At 33.4% G+C, this 20,974-nt stretch overlaps 2 protein-coding genes across 2 annotated transcripts; one reads left to right on the forward strand and one right to left on the reverse strand.

Annotated features, from left to right (window-relative positions):
• Positions 1–561: 561 nt before the first annotated feature.
• LOC114242946 (ATP-dependent DNA helicase DDX31) lies at positions 562–12,352 on the reverse strand. The gene is made up of 13 exons (XM_028174281.2): positions 12,196–12,352; positions 11,605–12,128; positions 10,399–10,567; positions 9,549–9,706; positions 8,787–9,069; positions 8,458–8,707; positions 7,809–8,341; positions 7,436–7,612; positions 5,102–5,190; positions 3,284–3,385; positions 1,999–2,150; positions 1,098–1,317; positions 562–774 (listed from the first exon to the last, which is right to left on the reverse strand). Exons 1-13 carry the CDS (start codon positions 12,232–12,234, stop codon positions 645–647), a joined length of 2,826 nt encoding a protein of 941 aa, XP_028030082.2. The 5' UTR covers positions 12,235–12,352; the 3' UTR covers positions 562–644.
• Positions 12,353–18,225: 5,873 nt separating this feature from the next.
• On the forward strand, positions 18,226–20,273 carry LOC114242991 (dynein axonemal light chain 1). Its single transcript, XM_028174348.2, has 4 exons — positions 18,226–18,380; positions 18,979–19,090; positions 19,494–19,640; positions 20,130–20,273. Exons 1-4 carry the CDS (start codon positions 18,226–18,228, stop codon positions 20,271–20,273), a joined length of 558 nt encoding a protein of 185 aa, XP_028030149.2.
• Positions 20,274–20,974: the final 701 nt, after the last annotated feature.

Raw genomic sequence — 20,974 nt, forward strand, 5'->3', positions numbered from 1 at the left:
CTATCGCAATCGGCATACCACGACCCCTAATGTTAGTAACCTTTCTGGTCTAAGAACCGAGTATGTTTTACGTGGTTTTTGTAATGAAGTATTTACAATTTATTAGCCTCTCGCTAACGATTAAGCCGTGGTCAACAGAAACATTTTTCATCCATTTATAAAGGACGAGTATCGCCATGAAACCGCCTCACAATAGCCTGTTAATTTGTCATTATGCTGCAATAAAAACACGGTAAATGAATACGACAAAAAAAAAACTTGAACGAGCCTGACAAAAACCGCGAGCGGGGGCAGAATTCGCAAATCATTCCGCCGTAATGACGGCCGCTTGTAAAAAAGAATTTAAATATCAAAAGGCCGGACGGGGCACGTTAATGGTTTAAAATCATTTTTCATTCGAGTCACTCATGAATCAGAATACGGGAGCCATCGGCCGCGCCTCCATTAACTCTAGCCGGAGCGCGATTACAGTTTTGGACGAGGTCCATCTTCGATTCGCCTCCCAAAACAGATCCAACAAAAAAGTACATCTATTATTACGAAGTTCAAATAAAACTATGGTTTTCACGAAGGCAATTTTTATTTACAATCTGACTCATAATTACAAGCTTATCGTCGATATAAATACGCTTTTATGTGTTCGATCAGTTTTTCTTTTTCTTTTTGTATGAATTTTCAAGTGGGGGCAGTCCGCTGTCGAATTCACTGGCCGTGTGCATTGAACTTTGCTTATTCATAACTCTGCTATTAAAACCGATCTTCACTTTGGGGAAGCTGTAACAAAGCCAAAGTTCAACTTTATATTCCTTACACCATACAAAAAAGTAATCAAATATTAATAAATTTAACATTTATAGTTAAGATAATTAGCAACACAATTCCAAATACTTTTTCGCATTTACTTTTCCAAGATTTCAAATAAATACAAATCTTTTTGTTTGAAACTTTTAAAGACGTTTTTTTTAATATTAGTTTTCTGTGTCTATACCTTGATTTACCAACCGGCATTTACAGGCAGAAAACCTCAAGTATTTATTTATACACAAAATATTGTACAAAAATAATTCAAGTTTTAACTTTTTTTAGAACCATCATACCCAGGCCTCTTCCTTTCTTCTTCGTCATGGACTGTAAGTCTGTTGACTGGTCTCTCTTTCTTCAGTTTTGGATCGGACTTAGTTCTCCTCGCGAGGGCCGCAGGGGTGTCTCTCAAAGCGAAGGCTTTGGCCGCGTGACCGAGGTGCAACAGTTTGGGATCCAAGTACTGACGCACGTCGCGAGGGTAGCCCGAGTAAAACCGCACCCATGATGTGTACGCTGTATAGTGAATATTTAATTTTTTTATTGCTCCTATTTGTGAACAGCCCTTCTGGTGTTAGTTGATTACCTTGGAGAACTTGGACATCAAAATGTGAATGCTGCCAACCATCTTTGGCAACATTCTTATTGTAATGTATTTACCATTGTCATATAATCCACACCGTTTATTTCTGAACAAAATTTTTTCTCCTAAATCTTATCATAAACACTGAAAGGTGGGTTGAAGACGTATTATGATAGGCGTTTTTGTCCATGAGACCTCGTGTTTCAAGATTACTAGTATTATCGTTTTACTATGTACGCCTTTCGTACGGGGCCTTTCCGGTTTCACCAGGACGGGTGGGCGAGCAAAGGCTCAGCCAGAGGGATGGGAATTGCTAACAGCTACCCGAGCGCCTCCGAAAAAGACCTAACAGCTCAAGGACAAGTGCTATCGGATCGGGATCGCAGGTTCGAAAAAAAAGATTATGCAAAGATTAAAGCATTAACATTCACAGCCTACCTCGTGAGTGGCAACCGCGGCCAGTAGACGTCCCAAGGCCGTAGCCTCAAATAATCTTTTTAAAATGGTTGGCACACTTCGATTCCTACTTTGGGCTGTTTCGCAGCAGAAATATACTTGATGGTGAAGAATTTTGGTTTAAGCCATTTCAATTCTAAAGGTGCGATGTATTTTACCTCGACTGGCCCTAGCGAGCCATTCCTTTGAGCTGTGTGCGGTGTGTTCGAGGCGGGCTTGTAGCGCGATGGCGGCGCGTTGCACGCTCGGCGCCGCCGGTGCAACGCTACGTAACGCTTCCAGACATTTCGATTCATCGTCTTGCCGCAGCCTAACAATACACGTAAAACCTCCTTTCATTGCATTAAATTAAAACAACAATCTATATATTAATACGTGAAGCAAAAACTTTGTACACAGTTTTAAGAAAATTGCGCGGACGGAGGATTGTGAAATTTCCCACGCTTAGTAGTAAATATAGAGAAGGAATGCAAAATTCTAATATATTTTTTTTTAATTGTGCATTTATAATACCTTAAATCAATAAAAAAAACATTACACACACTACTTTGTATTTGACACACACGCACTAAAAATTTTTATACTCTTTGTTTATTGTCAAACTTTTATTATTGCATAGTCTGTGATCAAATTGAGAATAGGTTATTAATGTTTATCTTTAATATTATTTGTCTATAGTTTAGTCTTGGCGAAATCGGTGATTATAGAAGTTTTTGACAATAGAACCTTAATAATGTTCAAACTTATAACTTAAATGAATTATTGTCGAATTTTTACTATTGCGGGACCACTAGTAATATTAAAATGTCGACGAATAAAGTCTTAGTCGTCAAAGCGACCACGGATACTGTAAATTAGTCGAAACGTCAGAAATAATATAATGACAATTAACAAAAAACAAGAAACTAATTTTAATTTAGCCTTTCACCCGTAGAAATAGTACATGTGGTATTAAATATGTCGACGCCTCGTGGAAAGCAAAGAAATACCATATTACTCCATTATATTAATTTTAATCTCTCCAATCATGTTTCACATCACGCAAGAATATTTAAACTAACTACTAAGAGATCAATTCTGGACGGTCGTTTTAACCTGAAGTTTACCGGTTCATTGATGCAAAATGTATTTTTATTTATATTAATTGATGTTACGCAACGGCTTGATTCTGCCCCTGGCATTGCCGATGTCCATGAGCAACAGTAACTACACACCATCAGGTGGGGAGAATCTTCCTAAAAAAATATGTATTTAATTTTCAGAGTGAAGACGTATGAAAACTATGTGAACTAAACAATTGAATTATGTCTGTTTTGTCTATAATATTTTTTCTGTCTATAAATTTTTAAATTGTCTATAATAAAGAAAACCCTTAGAAAAATTTGAATGGTCATTCATTATTTGTATAATAATTTAGTGAATATTATAAATGAAAGAACTTACCTAATACGTTTTTGTTCTAAATATCGAACAAAATCCGCTTCGTTCGGTAAGAGAAACATTACCGCAGCACCGATACGCGCCGCTCGTCCGGTACGCCCAACCCTTGGGGTTAATTTCATAAAAAAATTAAATAAAAAAATCATAAAATTCAATATATAAAATAATAGAAACGATTTGTAGTTATGTCAAAAAAATTTGGAAGCACTTTTTAATATATTTTTAAAATTCTACGCATTAAAATTTTAAATTAAGAGCGATAAATTGAATTGCTTCAAAACTTTGCAAGTACATACGTACTAATGTATAATATAAACACAATAATGACGTAATAGCATCGCAAATGGTGTCTCGAAGAACCTGACAAGTAGCAGAACTATTGAATTGCCACTAATTGAATTTAGGCTCATTAAAATCGTCTTAACGATCACTATGCATTGGCTAGTTTTTTTTTAACTTTAATATAACATGTTATTAATAAGTGCAGCTTTACGAATACTAGTTTAATGCTTTGTTTATTTATTTCAAATTTGAGGGTAGCTGTCAACAATGCACAAGACAGTCTAAAGCCGTCATGGCCTAGAGGATAAGGCGGCCGGTGCACTCGTTTCCATAGATAATACACATAAATAAGTTATAGATAAGCAACTCAAGCACACAACAAACATGTTTATGGGCGTCGGCCACTAGATGGCTTCGTTTCGATTAGTTTGTCATTGCTTCTGTAGATGGCAGTAACATATTACCTATCCTATATTTTATTTATAATGAAGGATTTTGTAAATTCTCAGAAACCACAAATTGATAAAAATCAATTTGTCTATAAGAAATAGACTTGTATGATTTATTTATTTTTTATTTTCTGTGTTTAGTAACACAATAATTAAATGCCTTAACTTTAATAAACATATAAGTATAGAGGCATCCGCTACAAGATGTCGCTAGTTTCCATACAAAAAATATTTGTTTTAAAATATTTCAATTTTAGGGTCCTGCTTGTATCGAACTACTACTACTACTACTACCACTACTAGTATGCCGCATGTTCTGATCCCGCCAGCTGGTACGAGTTTTTCATTACGTGAATTTTTCGAATGGACATACATGATGGGTGACTTAATTTTATTGAGGTATAACTAGATACGGGCATTGAAGCCTTAAAACGCTATATACCTTGAAATAACATATTTTATAGTCGAATTAGTTATCAGAAGCTTAGTCATAATTTGCAAAAAAAACTGTTTTGTCTCAACCTCTAGTCCAGTGATTCTCAAACTTTTTATGTCGCGGCACAATTTTAATGATTTCCAAATTTTAAAACTTGTTTACTTACCAATGATACACTGTTTAAAATTGTTTATAAACTTATACCTTTAAACGAGCAATCCTTGTATATTAATAGATATATAATCTGAATCTCGGAAACGGCTCCAACGATTTTCATAATATTTAGTATACAGGGGATTTCGGGGGCGATAAATCGATCTAGCTACGATTTATTTTCAGAAAATGTTGTTTTATTCGTGTTTTCAATAATCGACTCTTCCCGACATCTATTGGCGAATAATAATACTATTTTTCTTAATTGAGGGCAACTAACCGCTTTACAGACACAACAAGATGGCGTTATCAAAAAAAAAATCGAGCAAAGCTTGGTCATCATCTAGTGATAACTAAATGTCGCGGCGGTTGCTTAAAATCACTGCTCAAGACCAAACTCTTAAATCAATTATTTAATTAATACGTTAAGATCGTACTACAAAATTTAATTGTTCGATATCTCTAACTGCAATGATATCATCATACAAAGTAATGACTAACCTGTGAACATAATCAGTTGCGGATGCGGGTGCGCAGTACTGCAAGACGAGGTCCACTCGAGGCACGTCCAAGCCACGGGCCGCCACATCCTGAATACAGTGAAACATCACACGGATGCTTGTTTATGTTTTATACGTAAATTAATTTTAACAACGCTAAAAACAAAAGCCGTCGATAAATTGTTACGGAAATTCAATTGTTTATTCTTAAATTCTTTTATTTAACTATTAACTAGTGGTCCCGCAGTAGTCGTGATTCAACTATAATTAAATGTAATTATAAGTTTGAACATTATTAAAATTCTATTGTCAAAAATTAATAGACTTCTTTATTCACGGATTTCGCCAAGACCACACTATAGACAAATAATATTAAAGATAAACAATAGTATACTATTCTCAATTTGACCACAGACTTTAAGCAATAATAAAAGTTTGACAATAAACATGGAGTATATATTATATGTGTGTGTGTGTGTCCAATACATGGTAGTGTGTGCAATGTTTTCTTATTGATTTAATGTATTATTAATGCATGATTTAAAAAAAAAAATAGAGTTCTGCACGCCTTCTCTATATTCTCTATAAGTATGGGAAATTTTATACTCCTCCGTCCGCGCAATTTTCGTAAAAAGGAGTACAAAGTTTTTGCTTCACGTATTAATATTTAACTATTAATATGTAACTCATTTCATCACTATGATGTTTTTTTTTTTAATTTGTTAGTAGCCATTTTCACCGCATTCAAAACGAATTAAAATGTCGTATCGAAATACTCATCCCGCTTTAAAGAAAAAAAAAACGAATCAAATGAAACCACGTGCAAAGGGGCAATACAAAATTATAATTCGCTTCTGGCGTTGAGTAACAATCCGCGCTGTAGGTGATGATTTATCTCCTTCCGAAAGCTAGGTGGCGGCTTGATAGATGTAATAAATACAGATAATAGTATTTAATCGAGACGTATTGTGGCGTTTGTGGGAGCCGCGCCGACAGACGCAGATGAATGGCCGTCTAATACGCGTCGACAACAATGTGCCCCCGTACTCGTGAACGAATTCCAATTGCCTACTAGAATATTATTTTTCAAGCTAAGATTTTGTAATATTCGTGTTTGTACCGGCGTCTTACAAAAATATATTTAAAGCAACTCAGTTGATATCTAATGTCTTTCGAAAAATGATTTCAGTTTAGCTTCACATTTATATGAGTTTTTTTAAGGGATTTTATGACCTGGTAACTAAGACCTTTAGGTCAATTCTTATTTTAATTTTTAATCTTATTTTTATGAAAAATGATAATATGGAGTGAAATGAGATGAAATTAAATGGAGATAATTAATTTAACATTAATCAACTGGTATGAAATGAGATGAGATGATATGGGATGAAATATAATCTCAGTAAAATGGTGGTTATTTACTGAGATTTTTTCAGTGGACTTTTTGGAGGATTCCAAGAAGTTACGTCCAGCGGCTTTGTTTCATTTTCCCAGTCAATATCTGTCTGTGTGCACATTTGTGCACAGATATTAAACAGCTAATAAACCAATGTTATTACACATTTAAACCTGAAGAAACACTAAATAGACAAAATAAAACAAATCATACAACTTCACTCCTCGCGTTCCCGCCAAAAAGTATCACATTTATATGGTCTTGATTATACTATTTCTCTCACAATTTAGTAGGAAAATTTCATGATCACGGTCATGATTTCAAAAAAATAATCACGAAGAAATAAATTCGGCATCAACTAAATGAAAATTTTACATAGTCGTTGAACACTGTTACTGGTGGTAGGACCTTTACTGCTGGTAGGATCTTTTACTGGTGGTAGGACCTCTTGTGAGTCCGCACGGGTAGGCACCACCACCTTGCCTACTTCTGCCGTGAAGCAGTAATGCGTTTCGGCTTGAAGGGTGGGGCAGCCGTTGTAACTTATACTGAGACCTTAGAACTTATATCTCAAGGTGGGTGGCGCATTTACGTCGCAGATGTCTATGGGCTCCAGTAACCACTTAGCATCAGGTGGGCTGCGAGCTCGTCCACCCATTTAAGCAATAGAAAAAAAACTGTTTCTTGGGCTCTTCTTCTAAAAAGTCAATTAATTTATCTGTTAGGTCACAACATTTTCCTGAAAGGATTATTGAACATTGACTAAGACAACTAAGTTAAAAAATCGAGTAACAAATAGTGGTCAACATATAAAATCCGAAAATTTTCCTTTCAATTAGTTAACCAGACACGTATCAACATAATGCTATAAAACGAATTACTAAACTTATGATTGTCCCGTAATAAAATTTAGTTACATAAACAAACACAAACACTCACCGTACAGATTAAAACACCGCTTCTGGCCGTCCGAAACTGTTTGAACACTTCCATTCTCCTTTCGTGCGGCATCGAGCCGTGGAGACTGAACATCTCCAAGTCGACTGGCACTAGGCCGCCTTCGTTTGCCTCTTGATAATCAATTTCAAATTCCGAATCCGACGATTCCGATTTATCCTATAATTCATATGTGGTTAAAATTTACACATATTTTCTAGTAATATTAATTTCAAGCAAAAATACTATTTTACTACTACTATTATACTATTTCCGGATTTTTATTTACTTTTCAAAACAGCTCTGTATTTACAAAACCATATATGTATTCCAAAGGTTCGAAGTGACAACTTTCTTTATATTTACATTCGTTTACCTGATTTTCACTATCGTTGACCTTTCTTTTCTTAGCTTTGTTCTTTTCATTTCCAGATTTCTTTACCTTTACATTGTTCCCAGTTAAAACATTCTCAATTAATTCGGAATGATAATCGACCATCTCTAGTGTTGCCATAAAAACAATCATTTTACCGCCTTTCTTATTCAATACACAATGTTCGACGATCAACGAACAAAGGGTGACTAATCGTAGTTTCATTGGGACAATTAAAAATGACTGATTCACTGTTGCGGGCAGCACTAGTTCATCTTCAACTATTGCAGTCTTTATAGCTTCAACAAAAGTGTTGCCAGTCTCCGATGGTTTTATTACGTCGTTTATAGTTTCCACGCTTACTTTTTTCGATTCAAGTTCTTTTTGCACTTTGAAATATTCATAGTCAGAGTCACTATCACTATTTGTTTCGTCTTTAACATCTTTTGTTATATTATTGTCATTTGCATTACCAAGTTTACTAGTATTAGAACTTACTAATTCAGAATTATTTATACCGCCAAAGGATTTCAGACCTTAAAATATAATGTTGTCATTAAAACTTCAATCCATCTATGTAACAATTATGCTGAAGTTACAAAAAAATTGAAATAAGTCACCGAAAATGTTTTATAAGGTTGATTTAACATACCTCGTCTGGCTTCTAGAGCAGTTTTATTGCTTTCTTCGGACTTTACGGATATTTTTTCTTTTGATTTCTTAATATTAATTTCATTTCCAGTTTCGATCTCTATTGCGGCATTCTTTTCCTTTGATACATCTTCTTTATTAATGACATTGCTAGTATGTAGTTTCAAAGAATCAGCAACTACTGCTTTTCCCTCGGATGTATCAATGAAAACAGGATCAACCATTGTGATTCCTGCTAAATTCTCTACAGCCTAAAATATGTACGTAATTATAAAATAATGAAACAATTTTAAGAAGCCCTAATCAATCAACTGTTAATTCGGTTTTTACCTTAGTGAGTGTAGCAGATAATAAGATCGTTTGTCTGTCTTTACCAAGAAACACTTCAGTCAAATGATGTTTAGCAACAACCGAGTCATCTTTATTATCAATCTGTTCTACTTGCTTAGACTCATCATCATCTATGATCGTCTTCTTTGCATTTTGTTTAATCATAGCAATAGGATCGTATGTGGCAGCTTTTTTGTGATCCTCAATAGCTTTGACGATCGCAGCTACATCTTTTTCATATCCCATATCTAAGAGCCTATCAGCTTCATCTAAAATTAAGCAACTACAAGAAACAATAAATACAAATATACAAATATCAGAGAAAAGAGTTTCGATTGTCAACATGGGTGTTCATATATTCAAACCGATCATTGTTTTGGTTATGTTATCATTAAATAGTTTTCTCTGTCTCTTATCTGTAATTACTTATTAAATTGTATCAGTATTGTGGGTTTTACAGGAATTTTTAAACTCTATATTTTTAATGCTTGTAAAGCTATTTCTGCCACTAAGCAGAAATGGGTTTTGAGGCAGGGGTTAGACATTATAGAATATTGAATTGAAACTTCAAACTCATAGCACAAGATCGATGGTGGCATTTACGTTGTGATGTCTATGAGCTGCAGTAACCACTCAAAAAAATTAATAAAAGGTGAACATAAAATAAAATATTCCTATCAGTTTACAAATTTCTGTAACTCAAAATTAAATTGAATTCTATTAGAATTATTCTAATTTATTAAACAAAAATTTTACACGTACCCTGTTTTATCAAAATTCAGAGACTTTGTATGCCTCAAGTGGTCATTTATCCTTCCCGGTGTTCCCACAAGGATGCTTAATCCTTTTCTTAGCCTGGCTTTTTCTGCTTTCCGTTTTTGACCACCACTTAAAAGACCAGGTACGATCCAGGTAAAAGGCTAAAAAGCACTTTATATATTAAATTGCATTTCATTAAATAATATTACAACTGATACCTAAACATTCAATATGGTATGGTAGCTACCTACTAATTGTGCATTAAAGATAAATAAAATTTGCTCTTGATTAAATATAACATCTATCAAAACTTACAAATGTATGTATAAAGTTAATCACTTGAAAAGCTGAATCAAAGAACTTTAAGGTATAAAAACAAAATATTGTGCAGTCACAAGCTAGGGAAAAAACAACCAACATTTAAATCTGGCTTTTGAATGTCATTCAAAATGTGTATCATCTTAGCATAGTCTTGTGACAGTTAATTTTCTAGTCTGGTATCAGAATAATAAAATCATGAAAACCTGTTGGTACTATTTAAAAACAACTCTGATTTCGTTGATTTAATTAGAATTTAATTTTAAAAAGGATGGTGCACCCAGCATTATGTAACATTTGCATGGAAGGTCACTTTATGTAATTTGACAAAAAATATCTACATGCTACTTATAGAAGACCCTTTCTTTCATTCTTGTTTAAGAAAAACTCATTCTAATTGTATTAATTAGCCTTTGCCAGATGATAATTTTATAAATTCGGAAAAAATTATAAAGTTTTAAAAACTCAAGCTCTTCTTCATGATTAACAAAAAATTCTATGAATAAATAATCATTGTTATTGCCATTGTATTTACCTTAACAAGCTTAACAAGCAGTTCATAAGTTTGTACTGCCAATTCGCGTGTCGGAACAACAATGATGGCCCGAATTCCATCGTGTCTATTTATTTTAGGTCTTATCGCCTGAAGTCCTTCTATTATTGGCAAAGCATATGCTAAGGTTTTTCCTGAGCCTGTCTGTGATCTGGTAGCAAGGGTTTATGAAAAAAAAAAAACTTCATGGTCTTTATTTATCACTAATTAATAGATAATAAACAAATAAATAATTTGAAATATAATTAATTACTAATTTATATGATTTACTTTATAGTAAAATAAATACAATTTTTTTCCAAATATAAAAGAAATGATTAAATTGTTGATGTAATTGATAAATGATAATTGAAAAAATGTTATTATAAATTAAAATGCAGGTATTAATGCTGTGTATACCAAAAAATAAATGTTATAATGTATAATGTATGTTAATGTTATAATAAATGTATGTTAGAAGAGGCTTTTTTAAACATATATAAGTTAGCAACATGCGTATAATTTAATACAAAGATGATTTTTTTTATATTAGTACAAGTCTCTTAGTCTAGAAATACAGAGACACAATAGGTTGGAAGATAAAGAAATTTGCTGCATATTTGCATGTCCTGTTCAAATGACCAGAGTATGAGTACTAAGATACCTTTGATTGGCTCTGAAATATTTTCTGAACAGTCCAGAAGTTTACAAGTATATAAATTGAGCTCGTGGACATTGTGGATGTATTGCATGCTAGCAAAGACAATGTTCAACAACAAAGTTCATGCAAAACCCCCACTAAATAGATTTTATTAATAGTGCTTCCGGGTTTCTATGACTTTAGGGCGCAAAATACCGAGTGCTAATGAGTATCCTCACAGAACAGCATAAAATATATTGGCATATGTGCAAGCTGAAAAGGAGGAAGTGGCTCCACTCCAGATATAGTGTGACAGATTAAGCAGCAAACATTACTCAATATCAGGAGAGAGCATTCTGGGCTATGAAGTTAATAAAATATGTCTTAGAAGTCTACTATTTACTTCATTTGAGCCTGGAGAAAGATATTTAATACTCAGCAAAAATCACAAAATATCCATATTATTGATATTTTAATGGGTATATTTATTGCCCTAACACACTCGTATTGCTGAATTGAATTTATTATTTACTTATTTTAACTAAATTAACCACATTAATTCAACTTACCTAATAAGTACATCTCGTCCGCATAATATAACTGGTATAGCATTTTGTTGTACAGTCATAAGTTCTTTGAGACCTAAATTCTGTTGTAAATTTGCAATACTATGAGGATGTATAGCTAACTCGGAAAATGTTTTACTAGTAAAGACTTTTTCAACAATTGGTTTGACTGCACGCTGCCCAATACGTGGCACATCAGGATTATTTTTAAAAAGAGAAGATATCCATCCACCTGTTCTTGGCTTTTGTTTCATTTGAATATCATCACTGAGATCTTGATAGTTCTTCCCTTGGAATTTTCCTTTGTTTTCACTAAGATCTCTTAAATTTGTTGCTAAATCACCTGTTTGTGTATGTGAAGCCTTAAGAATCTTTTTCTTTGGTCCATCATCAACTGATTTAGTATCTATATTCTTCTGCCCGAGGTTTACGGGCCTTTTTCTAGCTATAATTTTGCCAGTAAACGTAGGTTTAGACTTAAACTTATATTCTGATACATTATTTTTCAATGTTGCTTTCTTCTTACTCTGTGAAAAAAAAAACAATTAGTCACCAAATTTCGGCAGTAGCATATCTGTTACAAACACAACTTACCCCTTGTGAAACAGATATGTTTAACTGTAAATCATCCATTATAAATTTACATTAAAACGATTCTTTTGTAAATATGTACCTTGTATAGCTTTGAAATTTTAGGTTAGCCCTAAGCACACGTTGATTTGACACTTTTGACAGTCATTTATATGACACTTATGAGAGTCGTTTAGAAGCAAAAATCGTGTTAATACTTTTTGATTTGTAACAGGAGTTTTTGTTACAAATGAGAAATACATACAATTATTAACCAATTTAAAGTTTCTATTGTAATATCTCTACTAATCTATACTTCTATACTAATATTATAAAGAGGAAAGATTTGTTTGTTTCTTTGTATTGAATAGGCTCCGAAACTACTGAACCTATTTGAAAAATTCTTTCACTGTTTGGAAGCTACACTACTAGGCTGCACTAAAAGTTTAGGGAATGGAATATTTCCACTGTTCCTGTCATATTAAAATCTTTTTAATTGAAAACTCCTTGGTTTTAAAAATCGAATACCATTTATTTATTTAAAAAAAGATTCTCGGTCTTGTCACGAGGTTTTGTCAAACTTGTTTAGTCGTTGAGAAAATGGAATTGACTCGAGAAAATTAAAGAGCGATGATTTATTATGACTTTCGAAGTGGTTTAACACAAAAACAGTGTGTTGACCGGATGATTTCTGCATTTGGTGATGAAGCCCTATCCAAAACCACAATTTATCGCTGGTTTGCTGAGTTTCAACGTGGACGTGTCAAGCTCAGTGATGATCCCCGTCAAGGTCGTCCAAAAACTGCAGTCACCCAAGAAAACGTTGATGCTGTGCGTGAGCTGATTGAGGAAGATCGACATGTGACATACCGCGAAATTCAGGCAACTTTAGACATTGGCATGAGTCAAATAAAAATCATCTTGCATGAACAATTAGGTGTAAAAAAGTTGTTTTCCCGATGGATACCGCATTCGCTCTGTGAAGAGCAAAAAGCGGCTCGCGTTACTTGGTGCGTCAGAACTCTCGAAAGATTCCACGCAGGATCCTCAAATGCTGTATACAACATTGTATCAGGTGACGAATCCTGGATATACGCGTACGAACCCGAACCAAAAAACCAGTCACGAGTTTGGGTGTTCGAAAATGAGTTAAAGCCAACAAAAATTGTTCGTTCACGGACTGTTGCAAAAAAAATGGTGGCCACGTTTGTCTCCAAAACCGGCCATGTTACGACTATTCCTCTTGAGGGACAAAGAACGGTTAATGCAGAATGGTATGCTAGCATTTGTTTGCCACAGGTCGTTTCTGAACTCCGTAAAGAGAACTGCAACCGCCGCATCATCCTCCATCACGACAATGCGAGTTCTCACACCGCGCACAGTACAAGAGTTTTTAGAGCAAGAAAACATAGAATTATTAGACCATCCGCCGTACAGCCCCGACCTAAGCCCTAATGATTTCTATACTTTCCCTAAAATAAAGAAAAAGTACAAAATGTGTGCAATTCACACGTGGTAGAAGTGAAACCTTCCAAAATTAAAATACAATTATCCTAAACGTCTTAAGTATATGTAACATTTTGTCATTAGTAAATAATTGTAAGGTAGCGCCCTCTGTGAATTGATATTTTAATTTCACGTATAATCCTAAATTAAAATTCACTACAAGAGCTTTCATACACACGTTAGTATTAAAAAATCTCACAGATGGCGCTGTATTAAATAGTATGTATATTTCTGTCTCATTCTTTGCTGGCTTCATCCTACACATTTTTGTATTTGTGTCTCTTACCTGTCGTTTTTTCCGTTGCATCCAGTTTGAAATCACAACGATTCTAAAGAAGTTTTCACTTCAATAAATTGCGTGGACAGAGATTTTCATCACCTGAAGAAGCTGTGGACGCCTACAAAACGGCCATTTTGGAGACCCCAACTTCCGAATGGAATGGTTGCTTCAATGATTGGTTCCATCGTATGGAAAAATGTGTCAAATTTCGCGGAGAATACTTCGAAAAGCAATAAATACATTTTAAAATAGTAATGTTGTATCACTTCGTTAATTCCCGAAATTTTCAGTGCCGCCATCGTATTAAAGGTGGTTTATTAACTGTTTAATATCTGTGCACAAATGTGGGAAAATGAAACAAAGTCGCTGGACGTAACTTCTTGGGATCCTCCAAAAAGTCCACTGAAAAAATCTCAGTAAATAATCAGTGCCGCCTCGTATCTCCGAGTGACATAAGCTATAATCTTTTTTAAAAAAAATAGGGATCCTTACTAAAACTCCAATAATGTAACCCAAGGTGTAAAAAAATTACCTAAAATATTATTTACATCGCGTGCGCTGCGAAAACTATTGATGATAGAATAAAAATTAAATAATGTACTATGACTTTTTAGAACACATTATTATTTACAAAAAGTGTCGCGACAACATAATTATGTCTAACTATTATAGTTATGCCACAATAAGTGTTCTTTTATTTAAAAAAAAAATACAACGTCAAATATCGTTTACAGGGAAGCTCTGACTCAATAAACTCAATGGCTTTTGTTTTATGCGTATGATGATCTTTTAAAGAAAATTAGAAAAATAATAATATAAAAATAATAACAAAAGAGATTAAAAAAATATTATTTAAATGAAAATAGATGTTCATTAAAATAATAATGGTCAAAACTATCTTTATTATTTTCTTTTTTTAGTAATGTCACACAAATACAAGGATTGAGGTGCGCGTGTTATGATTTTTAATCTTGAAATTTTTATTAAAGATCCAAGCGAAGCTGTAGCGTGCCGCTAGTATTATTATAAACTGCAATTTCCAAAATATATATTGAACATGATCCAATACATTTTATTTAACTAAAAGTTTAGATGAGCGAAAATGTTGTTTAAATTATATCGAATCAACTTTTTTTTTTTTTTCAGTATCATAATTGACTTCATAAGTCTTACGGTGTATTTAGAGTCAGGGTCTAGTTATAAAATTTAGATTAATTTCAATTCTTACTTTGTAATTCAAATAATTAAATGGAGCGGAAATGACTGATTGCGATGAAACTGAATTAATGAAAGTGGAAAGAGTTATCATTTCAAAAATAATACTTACCTATTCATAATTTTTAAAATTGCGCAGATTTTTTAAAAATGTGAATTGTTATTTCAACTGCTTTTTCTTGAATTTTTGTGAGTTGTGGACATGAACGAACTAGAATTATTGAAAAGACGTAATATTGACTAAATCTTTTTACTATTTTATTCAGGTTCAAAATACTTAAGCAAACAATATTGTTCAACTATTTTACAAAGCATATTAACTTACTACACTATTTTAAACATAGCACGTGCAATAAACGCGAATTTTCGTGATATCACGTGTCGACACGTGCCGGGTCGAATTATTGATTTATACTGTTTATTTTATGGGGTAGAATAAATATTTGTAACTTAAAAGGCTATGTTTATAAGTGGTAATCCCTTTATGAGCTATTAGTATCTACATTGTATGTGACTGGGATTGTTGATTATCTATACATATAAATAAAATTGGAGTGTCTGTTTGTAATATTGAAATAGCCTCTTTTTACTACATGCATATGAATATACCTAGTCTTGCCATAAATTCTGAGACATAGGAAAAAAAAATTCTATTTCAAATAACATTTATTACTTTTACAGTGTGTTAGTTTAATACATAAATATAAAACAATTTAAAGTATAAAAAGTACATAAATACGGTCATTTTGTTTGTTAAAATGTTGCTCAATTGTAAAAATTTTCTCATCCGTAAACAAAAATTTTCTATGACTTCCCTATGCGTACCGCTTCAGTAGTTGTTTCGATTTTACCACCCTATTCTCTTTTAAATTATCAGTTAAGAAATGACCAGTACGTGTCTTATAGGCTGCAAGTCCTAAGTCATCTTTTAAAATACGCGACACGGCTCTAGGTACTATCTTCATCTCCCGAGATAAAATCTTTTGCTTTCGGACAGGATTTCTTCGAATTCTTTCCCTTACTGCTTTGACCACCTTTTTCGTACGAACACTACGTGGACGGCCAGATCTTTTCTGTCACAAACAGAGGAGGTCTCATTGCACCTATTAATAACCCGGTACACAAACAGTTTACTAATACCAAGCGTGTGGAGAGTTTTAAAAATTGCATTTGGCTCCATACCTACTTTGTGTAATGCAATCACAGCGATTCGGTTCTCTTTATCACCCCACTCCATTTTAATATCGCAAAATATTTTACAATGTATTGGCGCCAAAATGTGAAAACTCAATGAGAAATCATATAAAAATGACAGATTCCAAATTCAAATGTAATATTTTATTTATTTTTAATTGTAATAGTATTTATGGCCAGACTAAGTATATAAGCACGGTACATACACCAAAATAGCACTATAATAGCACATAAAACTAACTTTTTTTAAGACTAGCTTCGCCCCGCGGCGTCACTCGCGATACGACAATAACCGCGGGTAGCATCGCGGGACTCAGCTATCAATAATAAAATTCAATGTTTCCGAAGCGAAGCGAGGGCGGGTCGATAGTATATAATACAAACAGATGAATTCAAACGGCATGTGGAACACCAAATAATGTATTTATTCCAACTGAAATGCTAGTTTAGTTTTCAGAATATGTTTCAATCGGAAATGTATAATAATATTATGTATGAGATAATACAAACAGCAAAAATCATTTTAATTATGTCATAAATATTCAATCTAAGAATTTATCTACGTGTTTCAGAATTAAAAATAAATTTACTAATGCTCACTTAACATAGATTATATGTACCTATTTTTCATAAACCAGCATAAAATACGAACTTACTGCTCAATCACTTTTAAGCGGTTCCCGAAGCAAACATGAGAACGAAAATCGCTGACCCGCTGTTCGTCTACTTATTATTCAGTAAGCATACGACTTTACACACAATACATGTCCCAAGCATCAGAAGGCAGGTTTGGGTCCGATGTGATTAAAGGAATCCAACCGGCACGACCTTGCAAGCCCGATTAGAATTGCTTTTTTTCTATTATATTCTATTAGTCTAAAAGGTGATACACCTAACACATTATATCACTGCAAATCTTTAGACAAGATTGTATTAGAACATAAAAGTTTTTATTTATTTTTATTCTGGGGTCTCCATGCAGAGAGAAAATTCTAGACTTTTTGGATTCAATGATAATTTATCCTAGTTACATTGCTATGGTGACTGTTACTGTAATAACTATTCTCTAGCAACAGTTTTCATGCTAATCATTAGTTAGTTCTATATTCTATAGTTCTATTTTCAAACACAAACCTAAATTTAATGTTCTACATTTGTGTCCGGAACAATCTAAATTAATAGGTTTCAAGTCAATTAACTTGAAATTTCAATGGGACATTTTAAGGAGTTTGCGAGGTTTGCATATCAAAAATTGTATTAAATTTTGAAGAAATGCCTCTTACTTAGGTATAATATTTCACAAAAAGAACATAAGTTAAAACTTAATTGAAAGCAATATCAGCACATACACTTAACTCAACAGTATATTCCACTAATAATTTCGGTGCATCAGGCGTAATCAAAAATAGTAGTAGTAAAATAAAAGTGATAATTTAAAGAGTAGGTACTATCATAAAAAGAAGATAGAAAAAACACATTGTAAGCCTGAATAACTAAAAGTTTTTCAACTTTTAGATTAGGTATTAATATCATCTTGTAAGAATTATGATTTTACAGATACGAGAAAAACAATTGGCGAATCATCGAGAAGAATAAACTTTAAGCCTTTCGATTAGTTTTCTATTTGATTACTGAGTTCACAGTAAAACTTAACCGTGCTTGGCTAGTTAAAAAAGTTATTCAAACAAAAAGATTATTCGTAAATTCAAACCGAAAACGTCAAAAATCATCATCGATCAATTGACTTGTAACTTAGCTGACGTAAGCAATCGATTGAAACACATGAATTAAAATCATTACATTATATAGAGTACATATATTTTCTTCTTAGTAGTAAAAAAGGCATTTACTTTCGAACAATGGCTTTGAAGCCTACTACCTGCAAAGAAGCAATTGCTCGTTGGGAAAAACAAAAAGGCGAATCAGCAGCAGACGCGAAAGTGATAGAGCTTCAATTTCAGTGGCCTCCTATTGAGAAAATGGATGGCGCGCTTTCCACTCTAGTGAGTTGCGAGTAAGTAATACTGAGATCGATCAATGATTTTCCACGCATATATCATCGTTGTTACTATGTTGTGAAAGTATTGCAAAATTAATAAAATTATTAAAACATTTTGGATAATTATTGGATAATTTTGGATAATTATTTTGGATAATCTATACTTCTATACTAATATATAAATCTACAGTGGTTTTTACGGATATTCCGTTATAACTACTGAACCGTGCATCCGATTGACTTGAAACTTGGTATCCACGTAGAAAATACATGTACTTAATGGATAGGCTAATATTTATATGAGTGTTGGACTCCCTACACCAGTTGCGGGGGCGTTAATGATGAGAATCTTTGTGGGAGTGAGTAATAATAATGTTAATTTTAAATGCCCAGGGAAGCGGACGAGCAAAGCTAGTCTGTAATAAAGCTATGCGTTCCGATTTGAAGGGTGGGATAGCTGTAGGCTTATTGCAATTGACACTTCAACCTCATGTGACAAGATGTGTGAAAGCACCTATGTTATGGTGTATATGAGTGGGTCGTTAGTTTATCCAAGAAAATTAATACAATAAAATAGTATATTAAACTGAAACGAGCATTTTTATTGTCCTAGAAAACTAAGCTTATCGTCCAATATGATCGATAAAATAGCTGGGATTGCGGGAATGAGAAATCTTAAGATATTGTCTCTTGGAAGAAACTACATAAAGTCATTGTCAGGCGTGGTAAGAAAAAATAAGTGTACTGTAATTAAAATATGTTTATAGAGATCTAAGTGTTCGCAATATATTTAAGAAATATTTGGTGTAGAACTTTCAATTTATTTGTACAAAATACGAATGATAAAACTCCAAATTTTTTCGGATTTAAAAATAGCCTTTTCGCCAACAACTTATAAAAGATCTCCATTGCCAAAATTCGCTCCATTGATCCGTCGTTGAGCGAAAGAACGAATCAACAAACACCTACGAATTTATTCTCGTTTACATATTTTGACGAAATTAATATATTTAGCTAATGCCATGCTGCACATATTATCCGTAATATGTGCAGCATGGCATATTACGGAGCATAAAGTTGTTGAAAAAGCATTAAACACATACCTATTCAATTTACATATATGTCAAGGAAACTGTGGCAGATAGCCTTGAAGAGCTATGGATCAGCTACAATCCCATCGACAAGCTGAAAGGTATTGGAGCACTAAAGAATCTCCGCGTCCTATATATGGCCAATAACGCTGTCAAGGAATGGGTGGAATTCAACAGATTACAGGTTAAGAACAATATTTTCACTTTTTTTTATTTGTATGTTGTGTTTATCGATACTTTAATATTATAAATATGAAAGCATGTTTGTTTGTCCTTGTTTCATGCTGAAACAAAGCAATGGATTGACATGATTTTTTAAAGTGATAGTATTAGATAAGGAGAGTGACTTAAGCTACCTTTTATTCCAAAAAAAAAACTACTTAATTCTTACGGGAAACTAGACAGATAACAGCTAGTTATTACATAAACAATTATTTTTACAAAACCTATTTTTGCCGTAGATTATCGTAGCTCATAGATATTAAAGCATGAATGCAGCCGCTTACTTTGAAATATCATGTCCAAGTCTTAGTTTCAAAGCAATATGGCCTATTCTATCTGTCAGTCAGGTCAGTTTCACGGCAGATGAGCAAATATCCCTTCGCAAGTACAAGGCTGCGACGAGTAGAGAACCAGTATTATATGATTTAAATGCCACGTCTTCTATTCACAGGAGTGTCCGGCGCTACGAGACTTAGTATTTACTGGCAATCCCATATGCGAAAATCAACCGGACATCGATACATGGCGCGCTCAGGCAGCGAACAGATTGCAACAAATTATAAAACTTGACGGCATACCGATTCTTAGAGATTAAATATTTAAAATGTAGACAAATTAAAATTTACATAATTTAATTTTAAAATATAATATTCGTTATACACATGCCATTACATGTCAATTACAGAACTATTTCGTATCGAATTACTATACCTCGAAATTCCGACTTTTAATAGAGATTGCGTGACACATTCCCAGACAAAAGCTGATTGAGGACCACTAGTTTAGGCAAGGAATTGAAATGACGATAATAATAGAAGCTAATAGCGTGGCCACATCGCAACGCGCGGTTGAGTCGTCTTGACATTTTTGACAGATTACACTAATAACTACAGCGCACGCCATCTATATATTAAAATAACGCAATAGCTAAACATAACATTGAAAAGATTGAATTTTGAATTGAAATACAGATGAGGTTGATGAACAGATTACATTAAAAATGTATTTGATCGGTAATGGGATAAGATGGATTATGAAATCTAAAACCAGTAATCGGAAGCTACGGGTATCCTAGATTTCTGATACTGCAGAAGCCGTAACAGAATCTTAGCTACGATTGACACTCTCCTATTACCATTGTTCATGCTTATGATACCCTCACCTATTTTCCAATTTAACTGACTGATATAGTATTCTGCCTATTGCTAAGGTAGGTTGAGGATTCGCAGTGGTGATGGCCTAAAAGAAATAAAATCCGGTGAAGGTCTAAAACTCCGAGGAGATACTTACCAAAAT

Source organism: Bombyx mandarina, chromosome 15 (assembly GCF_030267445.1).
Source record: "Bombyx mandarina strain Sakado chromosome 15, ASM3026744v2".
NCBI lineage: Eukaryota > Metazoa > Arthropoda > Insecta > Lepidoptera > Bombycidae > Bombyx > Bombyx mandarina.